The 20,315-nt window shown below is 46.4% G+C and overlaps 1 protein-coding gene across 5 annotated transcripts in view; it reads right to left on the reverse strand.

The window, feature by feature from the left end:
- Positions 1–20,315, reverse strand: part of ANKS1A (ankyrin repeat and sterile alpha motif domain containing 1A) — a 537,122-nt gene that overhangs the window by 54,268 nt on the left and 462,539 nt on the right. For all 5 annotated transcript variants that reach the window (XM_073575593.1, XM_073575591.1, XM_073575594.1 and 2 more), the window contains one exon: positions 20,183–20,299. In XM_073575593.1, coding sequence (XP_073431694.1) covers positions 20,183–20,299 — 117 coding nt within the window. The remainder of the gene's footprint in view (positions 1–20,182; positions 20,300–20,315) is intronic.

Below are 20,315 nucleotides of genomic sequence, written 5' to 3' on the forward strand. Positions count from 1 at the left end.
CATGTTTTTCTGTGATAACTCACCGTAAAATCCTTTTCTCCGAGATGCTCATTGGGGGGAAACAGGACTGTGGTGTATGCTGCTGCCACCAGGAGGCTGACACTAAGTGAATGAAAAAAAGGTTAGCTCCTCCTCCGCAGTATAGACCCTCGCCTTGGTTGCAGGCGAAACCAGTTTGGTGTTATAGCAGTAGGAGATCACAAAGACCAAATCAACCTTAATGCAGGTAACAACATGTCTAGAAAACAAACCTAGTATCAAAAATACATATTAATAAACAAAACAAAAAGAGCCAATTGGCTAACAGGGTGGTTGCTGTGTCCCCCAATGAGCGTCTTGGAGAAAAGGATTTTACGGTGAGTTATCACAAAAGTCCATGTTTCGCCTTCGCCTCATTGGGGGACACAGGACTGTGGGACGTCCTAAAGCAGTCCCTGGGTGGGGAGACGACTCACCGATCCAAGCTACATGCACCTCCTGTCTTAAAGGTCCACCACCGCTGCTTGGAGAATCCTTCTACCCAGGCTCGCGTCTGCTGAAGCCCGAGTATGGATATTGTAGTGCTTGGCGAATGTGTGCAGGCTGAACCAGGTTGCTGCCTTGCAAACCTGTTCCGCCGATGCCTGGTGCCAAAGAGCCCAAGAGGCGCCCACTGCCCGAGTAGAGTGCGTTCTGATCACTGCTGGAACCGGTGCGCCTCTGATGCGGTAAGACTCCTGAATAGTCAAACGAATCCACCTGGCTATGGTCGATCTTTTTTTTAATTAATTTTTATTAAAATTTTTAATACAAAAAGGAAAAACAAAGAAGAAAACAACAACCCGCAATAGAGGTACATACACCTCTAACCCCGCTCCCCCCTTCCCCCAGTTTAAAACCCCAATGCAAACAATATTTTAATGGTAAAATGGTATAGCTGATTACATATAGTGCCGCTCCCAAAATTGTTACAATAGTACAAAGGAAGATAACAACAACAGGTTAATATAAGTCTTAGTTAAAGAGCTACATATCTGAAGTCTCCTTATTGTAAGCCAAATCAAATTATAATGTAATAATCTCTGTCAGAGTCAAATCTTGTTCCACCTTTATATCGCTGTATCAGGATAGACCCAACCTGAACCTGGTCAGCTCTCTCGATGTAAGACCAGAATGATCAATCCAACAAGCCCATATTTTTTCAAATTTGGAAATAGAATCTCTCTTGCGATATATACCTCTTTCCAAATTAACTAACCAGTTAATTTTTATTACATATTCTGCAATTGAGGGGGTTTGGTGGGAGATCCAATACTGGGCTATCAATTTTCTGGCGATAAAAAGCATTCTAGATACAGCTAACTTCCCGACCTCTTCTGTTGGCAAGTCTTCTATATACCCTAGGATACATACAAAGGGGGTTCTGCTCAGCTCAACCGAATATACTCTATTACTTATCCCTATTACTCCACTCCAGAACGCTTCAAGATTTGGACACGACCATAACATGTGCAGTAGGGTGGCTGTGTTTGTTCGATACCTTGGACAAAGAGGATCGGGTCTAACTCCAAAATCAAGCAAAAACTTGGGAATGCGATAAACTTGATGAATTACATATAAATGTCACAACGATGGGCTTCTCCCAGAGAGAGTCCGGGAACTCTTTCTAATATTTCTGACAATAAATTGTCCTCAATAGGACCAATATCTCACTCCCGACTATGGTCGATCTTGAGGCAGCAAGTCCCTTCATGCGCCCCTCGGGGAGCACGAACAGCGTGTCTGTCTGACGAAAGGGTGCCGTCCGTGACACGTACCTCCTGAGAGCTCTCACCAGGTCCAACGTATGAAGAGCCTTTTCCACACGGTGTACCGGTGCTGGACAAAGAGAGGGCAAGACAATATCCTCATTAATGTGAAACGAGGAAACGACCTTCGGCAGAAAAGGAGGAGCTGGTCTGAGAACCACCTAATGGAAAATCAGAAACGGGGCTTGGCAGGATAGAGCCGCCAGCTCCGAGACCCGTCTAATTGAAGTTATAGCCACAAGAAATACTACCTTCCAGGAAAGGTATGACAAAGAGACATCCTGTAGCGGTTCAAATGGAGCTTCCTGCAGAACACTTAGGACCAGGTTAAGGTCCCAGGCATCCAGGGGCGCCCTATAGGGAGGTACCAAGTGGGAGACTCCCTGGATGAAAGTCTTTACCTGCAGATTGGTAGCGATCTTGCGCTGGAACAGGATGGATAAGTCAATATTTGTCTCCTGAGGGAACTTGGGGCCAAACCTGAGTCTAGGCCAGACTGGAGAAAGGCCAAGATGTTGGGAATAGAGAATCTCAGTGGAGAACAACCGTGGTCCCGACACCATGTGAAGAAAACCTTCCAGGTGTGGTGGTAAATATGTGCTGAGGCAGGCTTCCTGGCGCTAACCATTGTAGTAGCCACATTGCGGCCGAACCCAGCCTGGGTTAGAATCCAAGATTCAATGGCCAAGCCGTCAAACACAGGGCCCCTGAGTTCGGGTGGTAGATTGGGCCCTGGGAAAGTAGGTCTGGGCATTCTGGCAGGCGCCAGGGAACGTCGGCGAGTAGCTGCACTAGGTCTGCGTACTACGCCCGACGAGGCTAATCTGGGGCCAGAAGAATCACTTGAACCCCTTCTGCCTTGATCTTCTTGACTCTCGGAAGTAGTGGCAGCGGGGGAAATAAGCATGGGAGGCGAAACTGGTTTATTGTCAGAACCAACGCATCCATGGCAATTGCCTGCGGGTCCCGGGACCGAGCGACATACGTGGGCACCTTGGCATTCACCCTGGAGGCCATCAGGTGCACATCTGGCGTTCCCCAACACTGGAAAATTTGCCGGAAGACCTCGGGGTGTAGGGACCATTCCTCGGATGCGAGACCCTGCCGGCTGAGGAAGTCTGCCGCCCAGTTCTCTATGCCCGGGATGTGGCTTCTCTCGGCCCAGTGAAGAACGTGTCCTACCTCGCGTATGGGTGCCCCCTGATGATTTATGTAAGCCACAGCCTTTGCATTGTCTGATTGAATCCAGACAGGGCGGCCTGCTAAAAGGTGATTAAACTGTTGCAGAGCTAGCCGGATCTCCCGTATTTCTAACAAGTTGATCGGGAGGCGTGCCTTCTGCGGCAACCATCGTCCCTGGGTCGTCTGATGGCGAAAAACCGCTCCCCAGCCGGAGGCGGCTGGCGTCTGTTGTGACCACCAGTCAATGGTCTGGGGAAAAGGTTTGCCCTGGAGAAGGGAGGAACTGGTTGTCCACCACCCGAGTGCCTGTCTGACCTGCGTGGACAACTGGCAATGGCGATCGAGAGAGAATGGATTTTTGTCCCAGGTTGACAATAGGGCATGCTGCAGGAGGCGAAGACGAAGCTGGGCAAACGGAACCGCTTCCATTGCTGCCACCATTATTCCTAGGACCCTAATGCAGAAACGGATGGTATGAGGCACTGGTTGGCAAAGTATCCGGACTCCCTGCCGGAGAGCTAGGTCCATGTCCTGAGGGAGAATCACCAACCCTCGGGAAGTGTCGAAGATCATTCCTAAGAAGGAAATTCTCTGAGGTGGAATAGGGGATGATTTCTTCAGATTGACCAACCACCCTAAGCGGGAAAGAGTATCTAGCGTGATGCTGACACTCTCCTCGCATGCCCGAAATGAAGGGCCCTTGATCAAGAGGTCGTCTAAATAAGGAAAGACGACTACGCCCCGGGATGGCCATGACGACCGTCGTGACCTTTGTGAACACCCCGGAAGCCGTGGCCAGCCCGAAGGGCAGTGCTGCAAACTGAAAATGTAGGCCGTTGATGGCGAAGCGCAGAAACCTTTGGTGTGGGGGAAAAATGGGGATGTGTAAGTAGGTGTCTTGGATGTCAATAGAGGTCAAATATTCTCCCCACCCGATGGCAGATATGACTGAACGGAGACACTCCATCCGGAAAATGTCTGATCCTGATAAATTTCTTCAGGAGCTTTAGGTCCAGAATGGGCCTCACGGCTCTGTCTTTTTTGGGGACCGTGAACAGGTTGGAGTAGAACCCCTGAAATTTTTCGTTCTCCGGTACGGGAACAATGACTCAGTTGTGCTGGAGCATTTTGATGGCCTTGAGTAAAGCTCTTGCCCGGGCAACTACCTTGGGAGGAAGGGAAAGAAAAAAACATCATTTTTGGGGGTAATTGACAAGTTCTACCTTGTACCCTGAGGACACCAGCTCTCTTACCCATGTGTTGTGTGTGACAGAGAGCCAGGCATGGCGAAACCGAAGTAGGCAACCGCCTACCTTGCTGGTGTCGCCCTGAAATTGCCTCGAGTCATTTGGCTGAAGATCTCTGGTACCTACAGTTGTGGCCAAAAGTATTGACACCCCTGCAATTCTGTCAGATAATACTCAGTTTCTTCCAGAAAATGATTGCAAACACAAATTCTTTGGTATTATTATCTTCATTTAATTTGTCTTGAATGAAAAAAAACACAAAAACAATTGTCCTAAAGCCAAATTGGATATAATTCCACACCAAACATAAAAAAGAGGGTGGACAAAAGTATTGGCACTGTTCGAAAAATCATGTGATGCTTCTCTAATTTGTGTAATTAACAGCACCTGTAACTTACCTGTGGCACCTAACAGGTGTTGGCAATAACTAAATCACACTTGCAGCCAGTTGACATGGATTAAAGTTGACTCAACCTCTGTCCTGTGTCCTTGTGTGTACCACATTGAGCATGGAGAAAAGAAAGAAGACCAAAGAACTGTCTGAGGACTTGAGAAACCAAATTGTGAGGAAGCATGAGCAATCTCAAGGCTACAAGTCCATCTCCAAAGACCTGAACGTTCCGGTGTCTACCGTGCGCAGTGTCATCAAGAAGTTTAAAGCCCATGGCACTGTGGCTAACCTCCCTAGATGTGGACGGAAAAGAAAAATTGACAAGAGATTTCAACGCAAGATTGTGCGGATGTTGGATAAAGAACCTCGACTAACATCCAAACAAGTTCAAGCTGCCCTGCAGTCAGAGGGTACAACAGTGTTAACCCGTACTATCCGTCGGCGTTTGAATGAAAAGGGACTGTATGGTAGTAGACCCAGGAAGACCCCACTTCTTACCCCGAGACATAAAAAAGCCAGGCTGGAGTTTGCCAAAACTTACCTGAAAAAGCCTAAAACGTTTTGGAAGAATGTTCTCTGGTCAGATGAGACAAAAGTAGAGCTTTTTGGGAAAAGGCATCAATATAGAGTTTACAGGAGAAAAAAGAGGCATTCAAAGAAAAAAACACGGTCCCTACAGTCAAACATAGAGGAGGTTCCCTGATGTTTTGGGGTTGCTTTGCTGCCTCTGGCACTGGACTGCTTGACCGTGTGCATGGCATTATGAAGTCTGAAGACTACCAACAAATTTTGCAGCATAATGTAGGGCCCAGTGTGAGAAAGCTGAGTCTCCCTCAGAGGTCATGGGTCTTCCAGCAGGACAATGACCCAAAACACACTTCAAAAAGCACTAGAAAATGGTTTGAGAGAAAGCACTGGAGACTTCTAAGGCTGGTTTCACATTTGCGTTTTTTAGCGCTGGAAAAAAACGCATACGTGCGCATGCGATTTTTCCCCTATATTTAACATGGGTGCGCATACCTGCGCGCTTGTAAGCGCATGTATGCGATTTTCATGCGCTGCGTTTTTTTGGGGTGTGCGTTGGTATTTTCCAGACGCTGCATGTTGCATTTTTTGGCCCTTGAAAAAATCGCATGCGCACGTATGCGCACGTTTTGCGCTAAAAATGGCCATTATAGCCTATGGATGCGCATACGTGCGCACTGGCATGCGCAGGTATGCGATTTTTTAGCGCTGCGTTTTTTGGGTGGTGTCCACTTTTTATCCTAGTTAGAATCTTCTAAAGTCAAAAAAAAAAAGTCTATATAAAGGAGGTGCCTGCCAAAACTCTGCCACTACTACACTAGACAGATTGAAGAGCAGACATTCAACCAAGAACCCATTATATCAGCAAAGAATGTGAGTATATTACATTATATGCCTGTCCTTTTAAATTATGTATGTACTAATGATTTTTATTATTTTTACATGCAGTATGTCTTCAGAATCTGAGTATTCCCCATCGCGGCAGGAATTGGCGCAAGCAGACCGTGAGGTGATTATTTTCGTGCATCTGGTAAGTATATCTGCTGCTTCTCCAAATCTCTTACGTTTTTTTCAACTTTCAGACATCGTCATCATCATCTGTGGACGGGAATAGTGAGGGCGAAGAGCAGGAGCAGCGAAGCCAAGTCCCGGTGGTGATACGGAATGTAAGTATCAAATGATTTGTAATGTTCTTTATTTTTTTTTTATCTTCTATTTTTACTCTTTTTTTTGTTTCTTTTTTTGTAACTTTTTAGTCAATTTAAATTTGATTATTCTAATGAATGTGTTTTGTCTAGGTTCCACAACGGGATGAAGACGTCTACCTGGATAATGAGCAGCTCATCAGCCTGGTCCAGGAGCGTTCGCCGTTGTGGGACAGCCGTGACCGGCTGTACAAGGACAATGTGGTGACCCGGCGGCTATGGAATGAGGTGGCCGCAGCGTTGATGGATGGCTGGGACAGCGCCACAGCATCCGCCAAAAAGGCGTTTAGTGAGTATTTCCCTGCTCTGTATTGTGCCGCAGTGACTGTTGTCCTTGACGGCACTGTTGGGTTTCGTGCTAGGCGTATTCTAGCAGGAAACCCAACAGTGTAATCGGGGTCTACAGTGACTGCTTTGAGTATTGTATTGCTACATTGTAAAGCAGTGACTGTTGTCCTTGACGGCACTGTTGGGTTTCGTGCTAGGCGTATTCTAGCAGGAAACCCAACAGTGTCATCGTGGTCTACAGTGACTGCTTTGAGTATTGTATTGCTACATTGTGCCGCAGTGACTGTTGTCCTTGACGGCACTGTTGGGTTTCGTGCTAGGCGTATTCTAGCAGGAAACCCAACAGTGTAATCGGGGTCTACAGTGACTGCTTTGAGTATTGTATTGCTACATTGTGCCGCAGTGACTGTTGTCCTTGACGGCACTGTTGGGTTTCGTGCTAGGCGTATTCTAGCAGGAAACCCAACAGTGTCATCGGGGTCTACACTGACTGCTTTGAGTATTGTATTGCTACATTGTGACGCAGTGACTGTTGTCCTTGACGGCACTGTTGGGTTTCGTGCTAGGTGTATTCGAGCAGGAAACCCAACAGTGTCATCGGGGTCTACAGTGACTGCTTTGAGTATTGTATTGCTACATTGTGCCGCAGTGACTGTTGTCCTTGACGGCACTGTTGGGTTTCGTGCTAGGTGTATTCGAGCAGGAAACCCAACAGTGTCATCGGGGTCTACAGTGACTGCTTTGAGTATTGTATTGCTACATTGTGCCGCAGTGACTGTTGTCCTTGACGGCACTGTTGGGTTTCGTGCTAGGCGTATTCTAGCAGGAAACCCAACAGTGTAATCGGGGTCTACAGTGACTGCTTTGAGTATTGTATTGCTACATTGTGCCGCAGTGACTGTTGTCCTTGACGGCACTGTTGGGTTTCGTGCTAGGTGTATTCGAGCAGGAAACCCAACAGTGTCATCGGGGTCTACAGTGACTGCTTTGAGTATTGTATTGCTACATTGTGCCGCAGTGACTGTTGTCCTTGACGGCACTGTTGGGTTTCGTGCTAGGCGTATTCTAGCAGGAAACCCAACAGTGTCATCGTGGTCTACAGTGACTGCTTTGAGTATTGTATTGCTACATTGTGACGCAGTGACTGTTGTCCTTGACGGCACTGTTTTTTTTTATCAACAGTGGACAAAGTCCGAACACGTTGGCGTTCGATCAAGGACCGCTTCAACAGTGATGTTCGTGCTGAGGGCCAGGTTCGCAGTGGATCTGCGTCAAGGACCAGAACTAGATACCGTCACTATCACGCGTTGCAGTTCCTAAGACCGGTCCTTGCCACAAGATCGTAAGTATTATACATTTTGGGTTTTTATTTTTATTAATCTGTGTTTTTCTAATCCACAGCTGATGCTTCTTGTAAAGGCATGGTAGTAATGATTTTCCTTTCTTCCACAGCACCTGGAGCAGCACCCTGCAACCTGGCCCTGGAGCGGTCCTTCCTCGGACGTCCTCTGACCCGTCCCAGCCATCCGACAGCCAGGAAGCACCTTGCAGGTCCCACACACACACAGCTGGTGACCAGGAAGCTGGGCCATCAGGTGTTCCCCTGTCCCAGGTCTCTGCCACTGGTTATGCGGGCACTACCCGCCAGCGGCAGAGGGCCTTGGACAGGAATGTCTTGCCCGAGTTTATGCATTTGAGCGAGACATTTAATTCCAGCCTCAAGTCACTGTCCGACAGAGTTGAAAGCGGTTTTGCACTGATGGAACGTGGTTTTAACCACTTTGAACACCGCTTCAATTCTGTAGAACAGCGCCTTGACCGTCTGGAGGCCGACCTCAACAGACCAGCACACCATTTTTTTAGTAAGATTGAAAAGGGCATGGCGGAACACCTTAGTCCTGATCAACAGCTGAATGTGCTGCAGGCCTGCAACAATGCTTTCTTGCAGGCTATGCAGCATAATCGGTACGGTCAGCAGTCAGTGGTGTCCTTTCCACCTGTGCCACCATTGACTCGCTTCACCTCACTACCGACTTGTGCTGCATACCACTGCACGGACACCTCTCTTCAAAGCCAGGACACCCACCGTTACACCACCACAAGTCTGAGTGCAGCTGGTCACTTCACCGACACCACCATGGCAAGCGCTGCTCCTGTCTGGAGCACCACCGCCAATCCCATGCATGCGTGGAGCTCAGCCACCACTAGGCAAACATGGAACAGCCCTGCCGCTACAACAACATGTAGTAGCCCTGCCACCACCACTCTGCAAACCTGGACCATCACTGCCGCCACCAGTCCTCCTGCAAGGACGAGCACTGACAACGAAGAGCAGCAGCAGCCACCTCAGCAGCAGCAGCCACCTCAGCAGCAGCCACCTCAGCAGCAGCCGCCACCTCAGCAGCAGCAGCAACCACCTCAGCAGCAGCCGCCACCTCAGCAGCAGCCGCCACCTCAGCAGCAGCAGCCACCTCAGCAGCAGCAGCCACCTCAGCAGCAGCCGCCGCCACCTCAGCAGCAGCCGCCGCCACCTCAGCAGCAGCCGCCACCTCAGCAGCAGCCGCCACCTCAGCAGCAGCCGCCACCTCAGCAGCAGCAGCCATACCAGCAGACGGGGGACCTGCATTCCATATTTGCCCCTAGTTCAAGGCGAAATCAATCAAGGCGGGCATTGGGCCAAAGTCGGTCCAGGCACACAAGCCTACGGCGACATGCCATTACAACTAATGTACCTGAACAGATTTCCTCTCCTACAAGTGTTCCTACTTTAATTCCCTTAACTGGACTACCTTCCCCCACAAGTTTTGTTGCCCCTTCCCCTCAAACACCGTCTTCAACTGCAAGTGTTGCATATTCCCTGCACACCCCCAAATTGAAACCATCTGCCCCCAAACGCCGTAAAAAATAATTTTTTGTGATAAAAAATAAATTTACATTTGTGGTTCACCATTAATAAGTTTCATTAATGTTGTTTGCGCCGCTCACACACACTGATGGGTAAATACATGTTAAAAACAAACTCAAGGGCTAGTATAGTCATATGTGAAATAACATGGACTAGTATAGTCATTCCAAGGCCTAGTGTAATAACTCTAGTTTTACCAAATAGAATCTGGTTTCATGAAAAACAAACTGTGGAAACTTGTCTAAAAAATAAGTTTCTTTCTAGTTTCACCAGTTTGTTTTTTGTGAAACAAGATGCTAGTTGTTAAAAATCGAGTTATTACAGTAGGCCTTGGTATGACTATACTAGGCCGTGGTATTTCACATATTACTATACTACTAGCCCCAAGGCCTACTATACTCATATTTGAAATACCACGGCCTAGTATAGTCATTACAAGGCCTAGTGTAATAACTCTAGTTTTACCAAATAGAATCTGGTTTCATGAAAAACAAACTGTGGAAACTTGTCTAAAAAATAAGTTTCTTTCTAGTTTCACCAGTTTGTTTTTTGTGAAACAAGATGCTAGTTGTTAAAAATCGAGTTATTACAGTAGGCCTTGGTATGACTATACTAGGCCGTGGTATTTCACATATTACTATACTACTAGCCCCAAGGCCTACTATACTCATATTTGAAATACCACGGCCTAGTATAGTCATTACAAGGCCTAGTGTAATAACTCTAGTTTTACCAAATATAATCTGGTTTCATGAAAAACAAAATGTTGAAACTTGTCTAAAAAATAAGTTTCTTTCTAGTTTCACCAGTTTGTTTTTTGTGAAACAAGATGCTAGTTGTTAAAAATCGAGTTATTACAGTAGGCCTTGGTATGACTATACTAGGCCGTGGTATTTCACATATTACTATACTACTAGCACCAAGGCCTACTATACTCATATTTGAAATACCACGGCCTAGTATATTCATTCCAAGGCCTAGTGTAATAACTCTATTTTTACCAAATAGAATCTGGTTTCATGAAAAACAAACTGTTGAAACTTGTCTAAAAAATAAGTTTCTTTCTAGTTTCACCAGTTTGTTTTTTGTGAAACAAGATGCTAGTTGTTAAAAATCGAGTTATTACAGTAGGCCTTGGTATGACTATACTAGGCCGTGGTATTTCACATATTACTATACTACTAGCACCAAGGCCTACTATACTCATATTTGAAATACCACGGCCTAGTATATTCATTCCAAGGCCTAGTGTAATAACTTTATTTTTACCAAATAGAATCTGGTTTCATGAAAAACAAACTGTTGAAACTTGTCTAAAAAAATAAGTTTCTTTCTAGTTTCACCAGTTTGTTTTTTGTGAAACAAGATGCTAGTTGTTAAAAATCGAGTTATTACAGTAGGCCTTGGTATGACTATACTAGGCCGTGGTATTTCACATATTACTATACTACTAGCCCCAAGGCCTACTATACTCATATTTGAAATACCACGGCCTAGTATAGTCATTACAAGGCCTAGTGTAATAACTCTAGTTTTACCAACTAGAATCTATTTTCAAACTGTTGAAACTTGTCAAGTTTAAACAAGATACTAGTTTGCCAAAATCGAGTAGGCCTTGTGGCCTTGTTATGACTATACTAGGCCGTGGTATTTCACATATGAATATACTAGTAGGCACAAGGCCTAATATACTCATATTTGAAATACCACGGCCTAGTATAGTCATTCCAAGGCCTAGTGTAACTTACTTGTATTCCCCATGGACTTTCATTGGGGTTGGGTTTTGAGGGTTGTGTTTTGAGAAAATCACATACTTTGTTTTAAACTAGTTGCACAATTTTCGATTGAAAAAAAAATGGTTTCATGATTCATGGCCTGCAGCTTTGCTCATTCCAATATATTTCACGCAGACTAGCAATGCTGAATTTTAACTCATATGTGTATTTACCTGCCCAGGTGTGTGAACATAAAAAAATTCAGTTATACATGGGAAGTTTTTTAATTAATTGGAGTTTAAAAAATATAGTGCACTCAGTAATGGTATCAAATAAGGATTTTTATTACCATAAACAACAACATTACACCATTTCATCTTGCCAGTGCACCCGTCCTACATCAGAAATAAAGTAGGCCGCAAATTTGTCCCTCATTTGGCCAACTTCAACGGATGACCTGAGAGTGTGCTGAGTGAATTCAGGCAATGGGTTAGGAGCATCATCGTCCAGTTCAAAGGTCGGGTGCTCTTTAGCCATCACAAAGTTATGTAGAACCACACAGGCCTTCACCACCTCATCGACTGTTTCAAGTTTAAGATTAATGGCCGTGCCCAGAATTCGCCATCTGGAAACAAGAATCCCAAAAGCACACTCGACAGTTCTTCTGGCCCTGGTCAGCCTGTAATTAAATATTTTTTTGGTGTGGTCCAAGTCCCGGCTGGAGTAGGGTTTCAGTAAGTTTCCGCACATTTGAAAAGCCTCATCGCCAACCATTACAAAGGGCAGTGGCGGAGCTTCGGTGTGAGGAAGAGGCCGTGGCATAGGGAAATTAAATTGGTTGCCATACAACCTCCGGCCCATGTCTGAGTTTTTAAAAGCCTGCGAGTCATTACCACGGCCAAATGCTCCAATGTCCACTGCTACAAACATACATCCGGCATCCGCAATTGCAATGAGTACTATTGAAAAGTACTTTTTGTAATTATAGTACTCAGATCCCGTTCTTTGGGGTTTGATGATCCGTATGTGTTTCCCATCAACAGCTCCCAAACAGTTGGGAAAATTGCATACTGTCCAGAATTTATCAGCAATTTCCATCCACTTTTCAGCGGTGGGCAGGGGCATAAATTCTGGGCAAAGAACATTCCAGAGAGCCCGGCAGGTGTCAGCAACAATTCCAGACAAGGTAGAGATTCCAATACGGTACTGGAAGTGTAGTGAGGATAGGGTTTCTCCAGTCGCCAGGAATCTGTGAACAGACAAAGAAGTAAAATTAATATTTATGTATATTATTTTTAAAAACTATAAAATAAGATATTAGTACATTCACGAAAACTAATTACCCAAGGTTTTGAATACTAAATTTCCAAAAAAAAACATCAGACCACACCCCTTTGTTTTTAAAACATACCGTAATGTCACCAGTAGCCGTTCTTCAGGAGGAATCGCAAGACGGAGCTGTGTGTCCTGTCTCCGGATGGATTGTTGGACACGAGCAAGCAAATCCATGAAACTTTCGTGGGACATCCGGATATAATCATTAAATTTCTCCGGGTTTGCACGTAGCTCGCTGTAGAGGGTGTGGTATGCCCCACGGCTCTCCCGGAGTTCAACAATCGGATGTATCCACATACGCCGCCGTCTTCGCTGCCTCTCTCTCTTCCTTTGTTCATGGCAAGCAACTGCATACGCCTGAGCCATCGCGATGTCCAAATCCAAGTTGAAGTGAAAACTCTTCCAGCGCAGATCCATGGTCACGAGAAGAATCAAGCAAATGTGAAGAATACTGTAGACAAGGTCTATATATATTAACATACCACACCCACAATGAAGTCCCATTGGTCTTGTGTGTTGTTGAATGGTTGTATTTTCTTTTTTGTGGGGTTTTTCCAAAATCTGTAAAAAAACGCAAACGCACAAAAAACGCATACAAACGCGCAAAAACGCTGCGTTTTTTTCCTGCATGCGCATTAAAATGCTGGAAAAAAACGCAGCGTTTGTATGCATTTGTATGCGTTTTTTTAATGCGTTTTTTTGCGGGAAAAACGCGCTGCAAAAAAAAGCAAGTGTGAAACTAGCCTAAGGTGGCCAGCAATGAGTCCAGACCTGAATCCCATAGAACACCTGTGGAGAGATCTAAAAATGGCAGTTTGGAGAAGGCACCCTTCAAATATCAGGGACCTGGAGCAGTTTCCCAAAGAAGAATGGTCTAAAATTCCAGCAGAGCATTGTAAGAAACTCATTGATGGTTACCATAAGCGGTTGGTCGCAGTTATTTTGGCTAAAGGTTGTGCAACCAAGTATTAGTCTGAGGGTGCCAATACTTTTGTCTGGCCCATTTTTGGAGTTTTGTGTGAAATGATCAATGTTTTGCTTTTTGCTTCATTCTCTATTGTGTTTTTTCATTTAAGACAAATTAAATGAAGATAATACCAAAGAATTTGTGTTTGCAATCATTTTCAGGAGGAAACTGAGTATTATCTAACAGAATTGCAGGGGTGTCAATACTTTTGGCCACAACTGTAGGTCCCCTTGATCTGGGCTGGTGGGAACGCATTCTCCCCAACGGGTTAGTTCTATATGAGACCTGCCAATCCCTGTCCTGGCTGGGATGACCTGAAGCGGCGGGATTGTTCGCTGCAGCCCACCCGGGGTTGCGAAAGGACCAAAACCGTGCCTGAAGTTGGTGACGAAACGGCTGTTTGACCCTTTGCTGAGGGAGAAAACTGCTTCCCCCCCCGTGGAGTCAGAGATGAGCTGATTCAACTTCTCTCCGAATAGGCGACCGCACTGATAAGGCAAGGAAGTCAGGGATTTCTTGGAGGTTGAGTCTGCTCGCCATGTCCTCAACCATAGTGCCCTCCTAATGGAGATCGCATTTGCGGCAGCGAGTGCTGCGTAGTTGGCTGCATCAAAAGATGCATTAATTGAGTAGTCTCCGGCCAACGTGATTTGATTTGGGATCTCTGATACCTCTGCTGGTAGGTCCATACCCTGCAAGGCTCTGTTCAATGACTCTGACCAATCATGGCTTTTGCTACCCAAGTTGCCGCGAACGAGGGGGAGAGTTCTGAACCTGATGCCTCAAAAACTGAGCGAGCCATCCTCTCTATGAGACGGTCAGTGGGATCCTTGATAGAGGAACCACTAGGTATGGATAAACAGGGTTTTAGAGGACAAGCGTGACACGGGCAGATCTACCGTTGGGATTCTGCCCATTTTTTACGGCGATCAGGGGAGAACGGGTACCTTGCTTCGAGCGCCTTCTGGCCTGAGAAACGCTTGTCTGGCCGTTCTGTGTTGTTGCACTATGTCCTCAAATTCGGGGTGAGAGCTAAATACTCTATGAGGCTGCTTTACTCGCTTAAATGACACCTTATGACCTGAGGACAAGGTGGAATCATCTTCCATCCTAAGAGTCTGGTTGACGGCCTCAATGAGACTGTCAATTGTTTCCCGGTACTCTGGAGTACCCAAATCAAGCGGTTCGTCCAAGTCGTAATCCGAGCTTTGCTCGTTATCGACTACTGGTGAAGGCGAGCGAGAGGCAGAGCTTATGGATGCCAAAGCACCGGATGGACCGGGAGACGCTGTTTGGGTTCGTTTCCTCCGCGTCTGCCTGGAGTGAGAGCGGCCCCCAGGGTCGGACTGGCCCACCGGAGAACCGGAGGATTCTCCAGTGGGCCCAAGCATAGGCAGCTGCTAGCATACTGGCCAGCAGTTGTCTAGGGCCCCCACTGCTCCAGGGGCCCCCAGCCAGTGGGCAGCTGCTATGGGGGCCCCCCAGTGCCAGCAGAGCAGCAGGGGGTGCCAGGAAGCAGGAGCCACCTTCTGCGGTCCCCGCTACTAAAGAAAAATTAATATTCACTGCTCTGTGGGAGGAGCCCAGATCAAGACTCCTCCCAGTGTGACATCACCATGACTACTCCCAGCTCCGTGCTCACTGCTCAGAGAGCAGTGCAGGCGGGCATCACATGTTCAGCTGCTGCAGACTGGGGAACACTATTTGTAAGTAGTAAGCGCTCGTGTCCTGATGACTTTTTGTGTTACTGCTCTCCCCTGCAATGAGCAAGCAGAGAGTGGAGCAGCTCTTGGCAAGGCTAACACTGATTGGCTGCAGCACAGCTAATCAGTGTTAGCTTAAGTTTGTGTCCTCTTCACCCCAGCTATACAGCACAGCTCAGATAATGAGCTGCTGTCATCTATAACGCCCCTCCCCCACAGTGTAAGCAGCAGAGGGAAATAGAGGACTCCCTACTACAGCTGAAATGGTTGAAGGAGGGCCCCCTGCCAGCCTAAAAGTAAGTGTAAATGGGGGGCCTTTAGTCTGGGGGGAGAGAGGGGGAGGGGCTAAGTTACTTAGGGATAATCAGGGCCCCATTACCTCATCTCTCCGTTCACTCCTGACTGCACCCCTCACTCTATCACCCCTGACTGCACCCCCTCGCCCCGGAATCACCCGACTGCACTCCCTCGCCCCGGAATCACCCCTGACTGCACTCCCTCGCCCCAGAATCACCTCTGACTGTACCCCCTCCCCCGGAATCACCCCTGACTGCACCCCCTCGCCCCGGAATCACCCTGACTGTACCCTCGCCCCGGAATCACCCCTGACTGCACCCCCTCACCCCTGTGTCACCCTGACTGCGCCACCTCCCTCTATCACCCTGACTGCGCCACCTCCCTCTGTATCACCCTGACTGCGCCACCTCCCTCTGTATCACCCTGACTGCGCCACCTCCCCCTGTATCACCCTGACTGCGCCACCTCCCCCTGTATCACCCTGACTGCGCCACCTCCCCCTGTATCACCCTGACTGCGCCACCTCCCCCTGTATCACCCTGACTGCGCCACCTCCCCCTGTATCACCCAGACTGCGCCACCTCCCTCTGTATCACCCTGACTGCGCCACCTCCCCCTGTATCACCCTGACTGCGCCACCTCCCCCTGTATCACCCTGACTGCGCCACCTCCCCCTGTATCACCCTGACTGCGCCACCTTCCCCTTTATCACCCAGACTGCGCCACCTTCCCCTTTATCACCCAGACTGCGCCACCTCCCCCTGTATCACCCTGACTGCGCCACCTCCCCCTGTATCACCCTGACTGCACCACCTCCCTCTGTATCACCCTGACTGCGCCACCTCCCCCTGTATCACCCTGACTGAGCCCCTCTCCCCCTTTATCATCCTGACTGCGCCACCTCCCCCTGTATCACCCTGACTGCGCCACCTCCCTCTATATCATCCTGACTGAGCCCCTCTCTCACTGTATTACCCCTGACTGACTGCACCACCTCCCCTGTATCACCCTGATTGAGCCCCTCTCCTCCTTTATCACCCCTGACTGCGCCACCTCCCCCTGTATTACCCTGATTGAGCCCCTCTCTCCCTTTATCACCCCTGACTAAAACTTTTCTTTCCCTACTACTAACAAAATGAGGCTCTTCATAAAACGTTATGGTCTTATATGTAGCAGAGAGATTTCTGTAAAAAGTGTATGGGGGATGTGAGGGAAAACTCTTTTGATATTACTCCAATGTCAGATATAAGTGATTTAGGACCCTCCACCACTAGAAGAGGGTGCATTCACAATGTATTTGCTGCAGAAATCAAACAGCAAATTAACAGCAAAAACATCCACACAGACATTGTGCAGATATTGCTGCATTTACTACTATGTAAGTCGCACCTTTACCACTGACCTGATTCTTTGTATTGCAAAGGATGAAATTGGTGGTGAATTATTTGGAAAGGAAAGGAAATCTGTCACACAATTTTAGCGCTATAAGGGTCCGTCGCCCCGTCTCATCTTCATGGGAAAAAAAAAAAAAAAAAAAAAAATAGAGTCTGGGGAAAAAACAAGGCGTATGCCTCCAACGGACACTAAGCAAAAACTGGTTTCGCCTGCAACCGAGGAGAGGGTGTATACTGCGGAGGAGCTAACCTTTTTTCATTCACTTAGTGTCAGCCTCCTGGCGGCAGTAGCATACACCACAGTCCTGTGTCCCCCAATGAGGTGATGGAGAAAATCACCTGCAGCAGCGCCTGTGCTGCAGCATGATCGCATGTATAATGTGCATGGAATTCTTTTATTTGAGGCTGTAAATACATTCATAAAAAAAAAAGAAAAAAAAGAAAAAGTGTCTCAAAATGCTACTGCGCAGGTGCAGTCGGCATCATCTTGGTGGAGACAATTTATTTTTCTCTAGCAAGATAGCGCTGCAGGCGCCTGTGCAGTAATATAGCTGCTACTGTGCTGGCGTGGCCGGCAGAATTTTGAGGCTTTTTTTAATGAATTTATTTATAGCATCAAAAAAAGGATTAAATGCTCATTCACATGTGATCATGGTGAAGCACAGGCGCCTGCCTGCAGAAGGTGCTTTTTTTTTTCTCCAAGATACAGTTAAGTCCATATATATTTGGACAGAGACAACATTTTTCTAATTTTGGTTCTAGAGATTACCACAATGAATTTTAAACAAAACAATTCAGATGCAGTTGAAGTTCAGACTTTCAGCTTTCATTTGAGGGTATCCACATTAAAATTGGATGAAGGGTTTAGGAGTTTCAGCTCCTTAACATGTGCCACCCTGTTTTTAAAGGGACCAAAAGTAATTGGACAATTGACTCCAAGGCTATTTCATGGACAGGTGTGGGCAATCCCTTTGTTATGTCATTCTCAATTAAGCAGATAAAAGGCCTGGAGTTGATTTGAGGTGTGGTGCTTGCATGTGGAAGGTTTTGCTATGAAGGAAACATGCGGTCAAAGGAGCTCTCCAGGTGAAACAAGCCATCCTTAATCTGCAAAAACAGAAAAAACCCATCTGAGAAATTGCTACAACATTAGGAGTGGCAAAATCTACAATTTGGTACATCCTGAGAAAGAAAGAAAGAAAGCACTGGTGAACTCATCAATGCAAAAAGACCTGGGAGCCCACGGAAGACAGCAGTGGTGGATGATCGCAGAATAATCTCCATGGTGAAGAGAAACCCCTTCACAACAGCCAACCAAGTGAACAACACTCTCCAGGAAGTAGGCGTATCAATATCCAAATCTACCATAAAGAGAAGACTGCATGAAAGTAAATACAGAGGTTTCACTGCACGGTGCCAGCCACTCATAAGCATCAAGAATAAAAAGGCTAGACTGGACTTTGCTAAAAAAAACATCTTAAAAAAGCCAGCACTGTTCTGGAAGAACATTCTTTGGACAGATGAAACCAAGATCAACCTCTACCAGAATGATGGAAAGAGAAAAGCATGGCGAAGGCGTGGTACAGCTTATGATCCAAAGCATACCACATCATCTGTAAAACACGGCAGAGGCAGTGTGATGGCTTGGGCATGCAGTGGCACTGGGTCACTAGTGTTTATTGATGATGTGACACAGGACAGAAGCAGCCGAATGAATTCTGAGGTATTCAGAGCCATACTGTGTGCTCAGATCCAGCCAAATACAGCCAAACTGATAGGTCGTCGTTTCATACTACAGATGGACAATGACCCAAAACATAAAGCCAAAGCAACCCAGGAGTTAATTTAAGCAAAGAAGTGGAATATTCTTGAATGGCCAAGTCAGTCACCTGATCTCAACCCAAGCTGAAAGTCTGAACTTCAACTGCATCTGAATTGTTTTGTTTAAAATTCATTGTGGTAATGTCTAGAACCAAAATTAGAAAAATGTTGTCTCTGTCCAAATATATATGGACCTAACTGTATATACCGGTATATTTTTTGATCGGTGACCTGTCAGAAGCCATAAAATACCTAATCAGAGCACGAGCATAACATTAACTCAAAACTGAAAATAAAGATTAAACAACCATAAGACAGAATTCATCAATCAATCAGTATAATGGTGCCAATATGACATTGAGTGTAGGTTACTGTGCACAATCCTGCTGACAGGTTCCCTTTAAAGATTTAACATCTTGCTCATCAATCTTGTGACCGCCAAATCTTATGAGCTGCACTGAATGTGATTGATTAGAGAGCTCACAGCAGCTAATAAATTTGTTTAGGTAAAGGCCCCGTCACACTAAACGATGTCCCAGTGATTCCACCAACGATCCGATATGATGGGATCGCTGGGACATCGTTAGACAGCCCAGCGGCAGCGACGCTGGTTGCTAATGTAAACGTTGGGTATCCAGGAGCCACGTGACTCCTGGATACCCGCTGTTTACCTTGGATACCCGACGTTTACATTAGCAACCAGCGTCGATGATCACTGGTCTCTCGCTGCCACACGCAGCGATGCGCGCTGGGCAGCGGGAGACCAGCGATCGAAAAACGGCCCAGGCCGCTCGAGCACGATCAGCGATAACCAGCAGGGGGGTCGGTCGCTAGCGAGATCGCTTAGTGTGACGGGGCCTTAAGTGTGATGGGCATATTTTTTGTGGCATTTGTTTTTGCATGATTCTCAAAGACCATACAGAAATCCTGCCTGAGCATGTGACCAGACCAATTCATAAGCTTCCTCCAATTAAAAAACAGCTTTTCCGTGGAGTAGGATGATGGACAGGTGTGGTGACATGCTCCTCTATCAGCAGCCATATTGTGGGCAGGAGAGCTGTGCAGTCTATGAGGAATGCTGCCTGAACAAGTTCAAGATGAGAACCTGTATTAAGTGTATAGTAGCAAGTGTCTAAAATCATGTTCCACATATCTGTTTAATATACTACAAAAAAAGATGTCCTTTACCTACAGTAAATGACCACGAGGGAATACAACAAACCAATACTGGTTAAATTCCAAATACTGGTGTTTTATGCATCTCAAAGGAGAAGGGAGCAATGCCACATCACTAAGAATGTCATTTTTTTTTCCACGGAAATGGGTATTTCGTCCAATTTCAGAATAATCAAGATGTAAAAAAAATAAATAAATTTGTTTTAATTTTTTTTACACATAAAACATCCTAAATAATACTTACACTAGCTTCATAACTACACGAATCAAATATTAACTTTTCTGGTTGATGCTGCCAGTTTTGTAAAGGAGCATAAGGAGTTGCCAAACTAGGAGGTCGCAAAGTTAATTTAGTTTCTTCCTGCACAAAGAAATGG

This window comes from Dendrobates tinctorius, unplaced genomic scaffold (assembly GCF_039654945.1).
Source record: "Dendrobates tinctorius isolate UK_male_01 unplaced genomic scaffold, ASM3965494v1 ptg000045l, whole genome shotgun sequence".
NCBI lineage: Eukaryota > Metazoa > Chordata > Amphibia > Anura > Dendrobatidae > Dendrobates > Dendrobates tinctorius.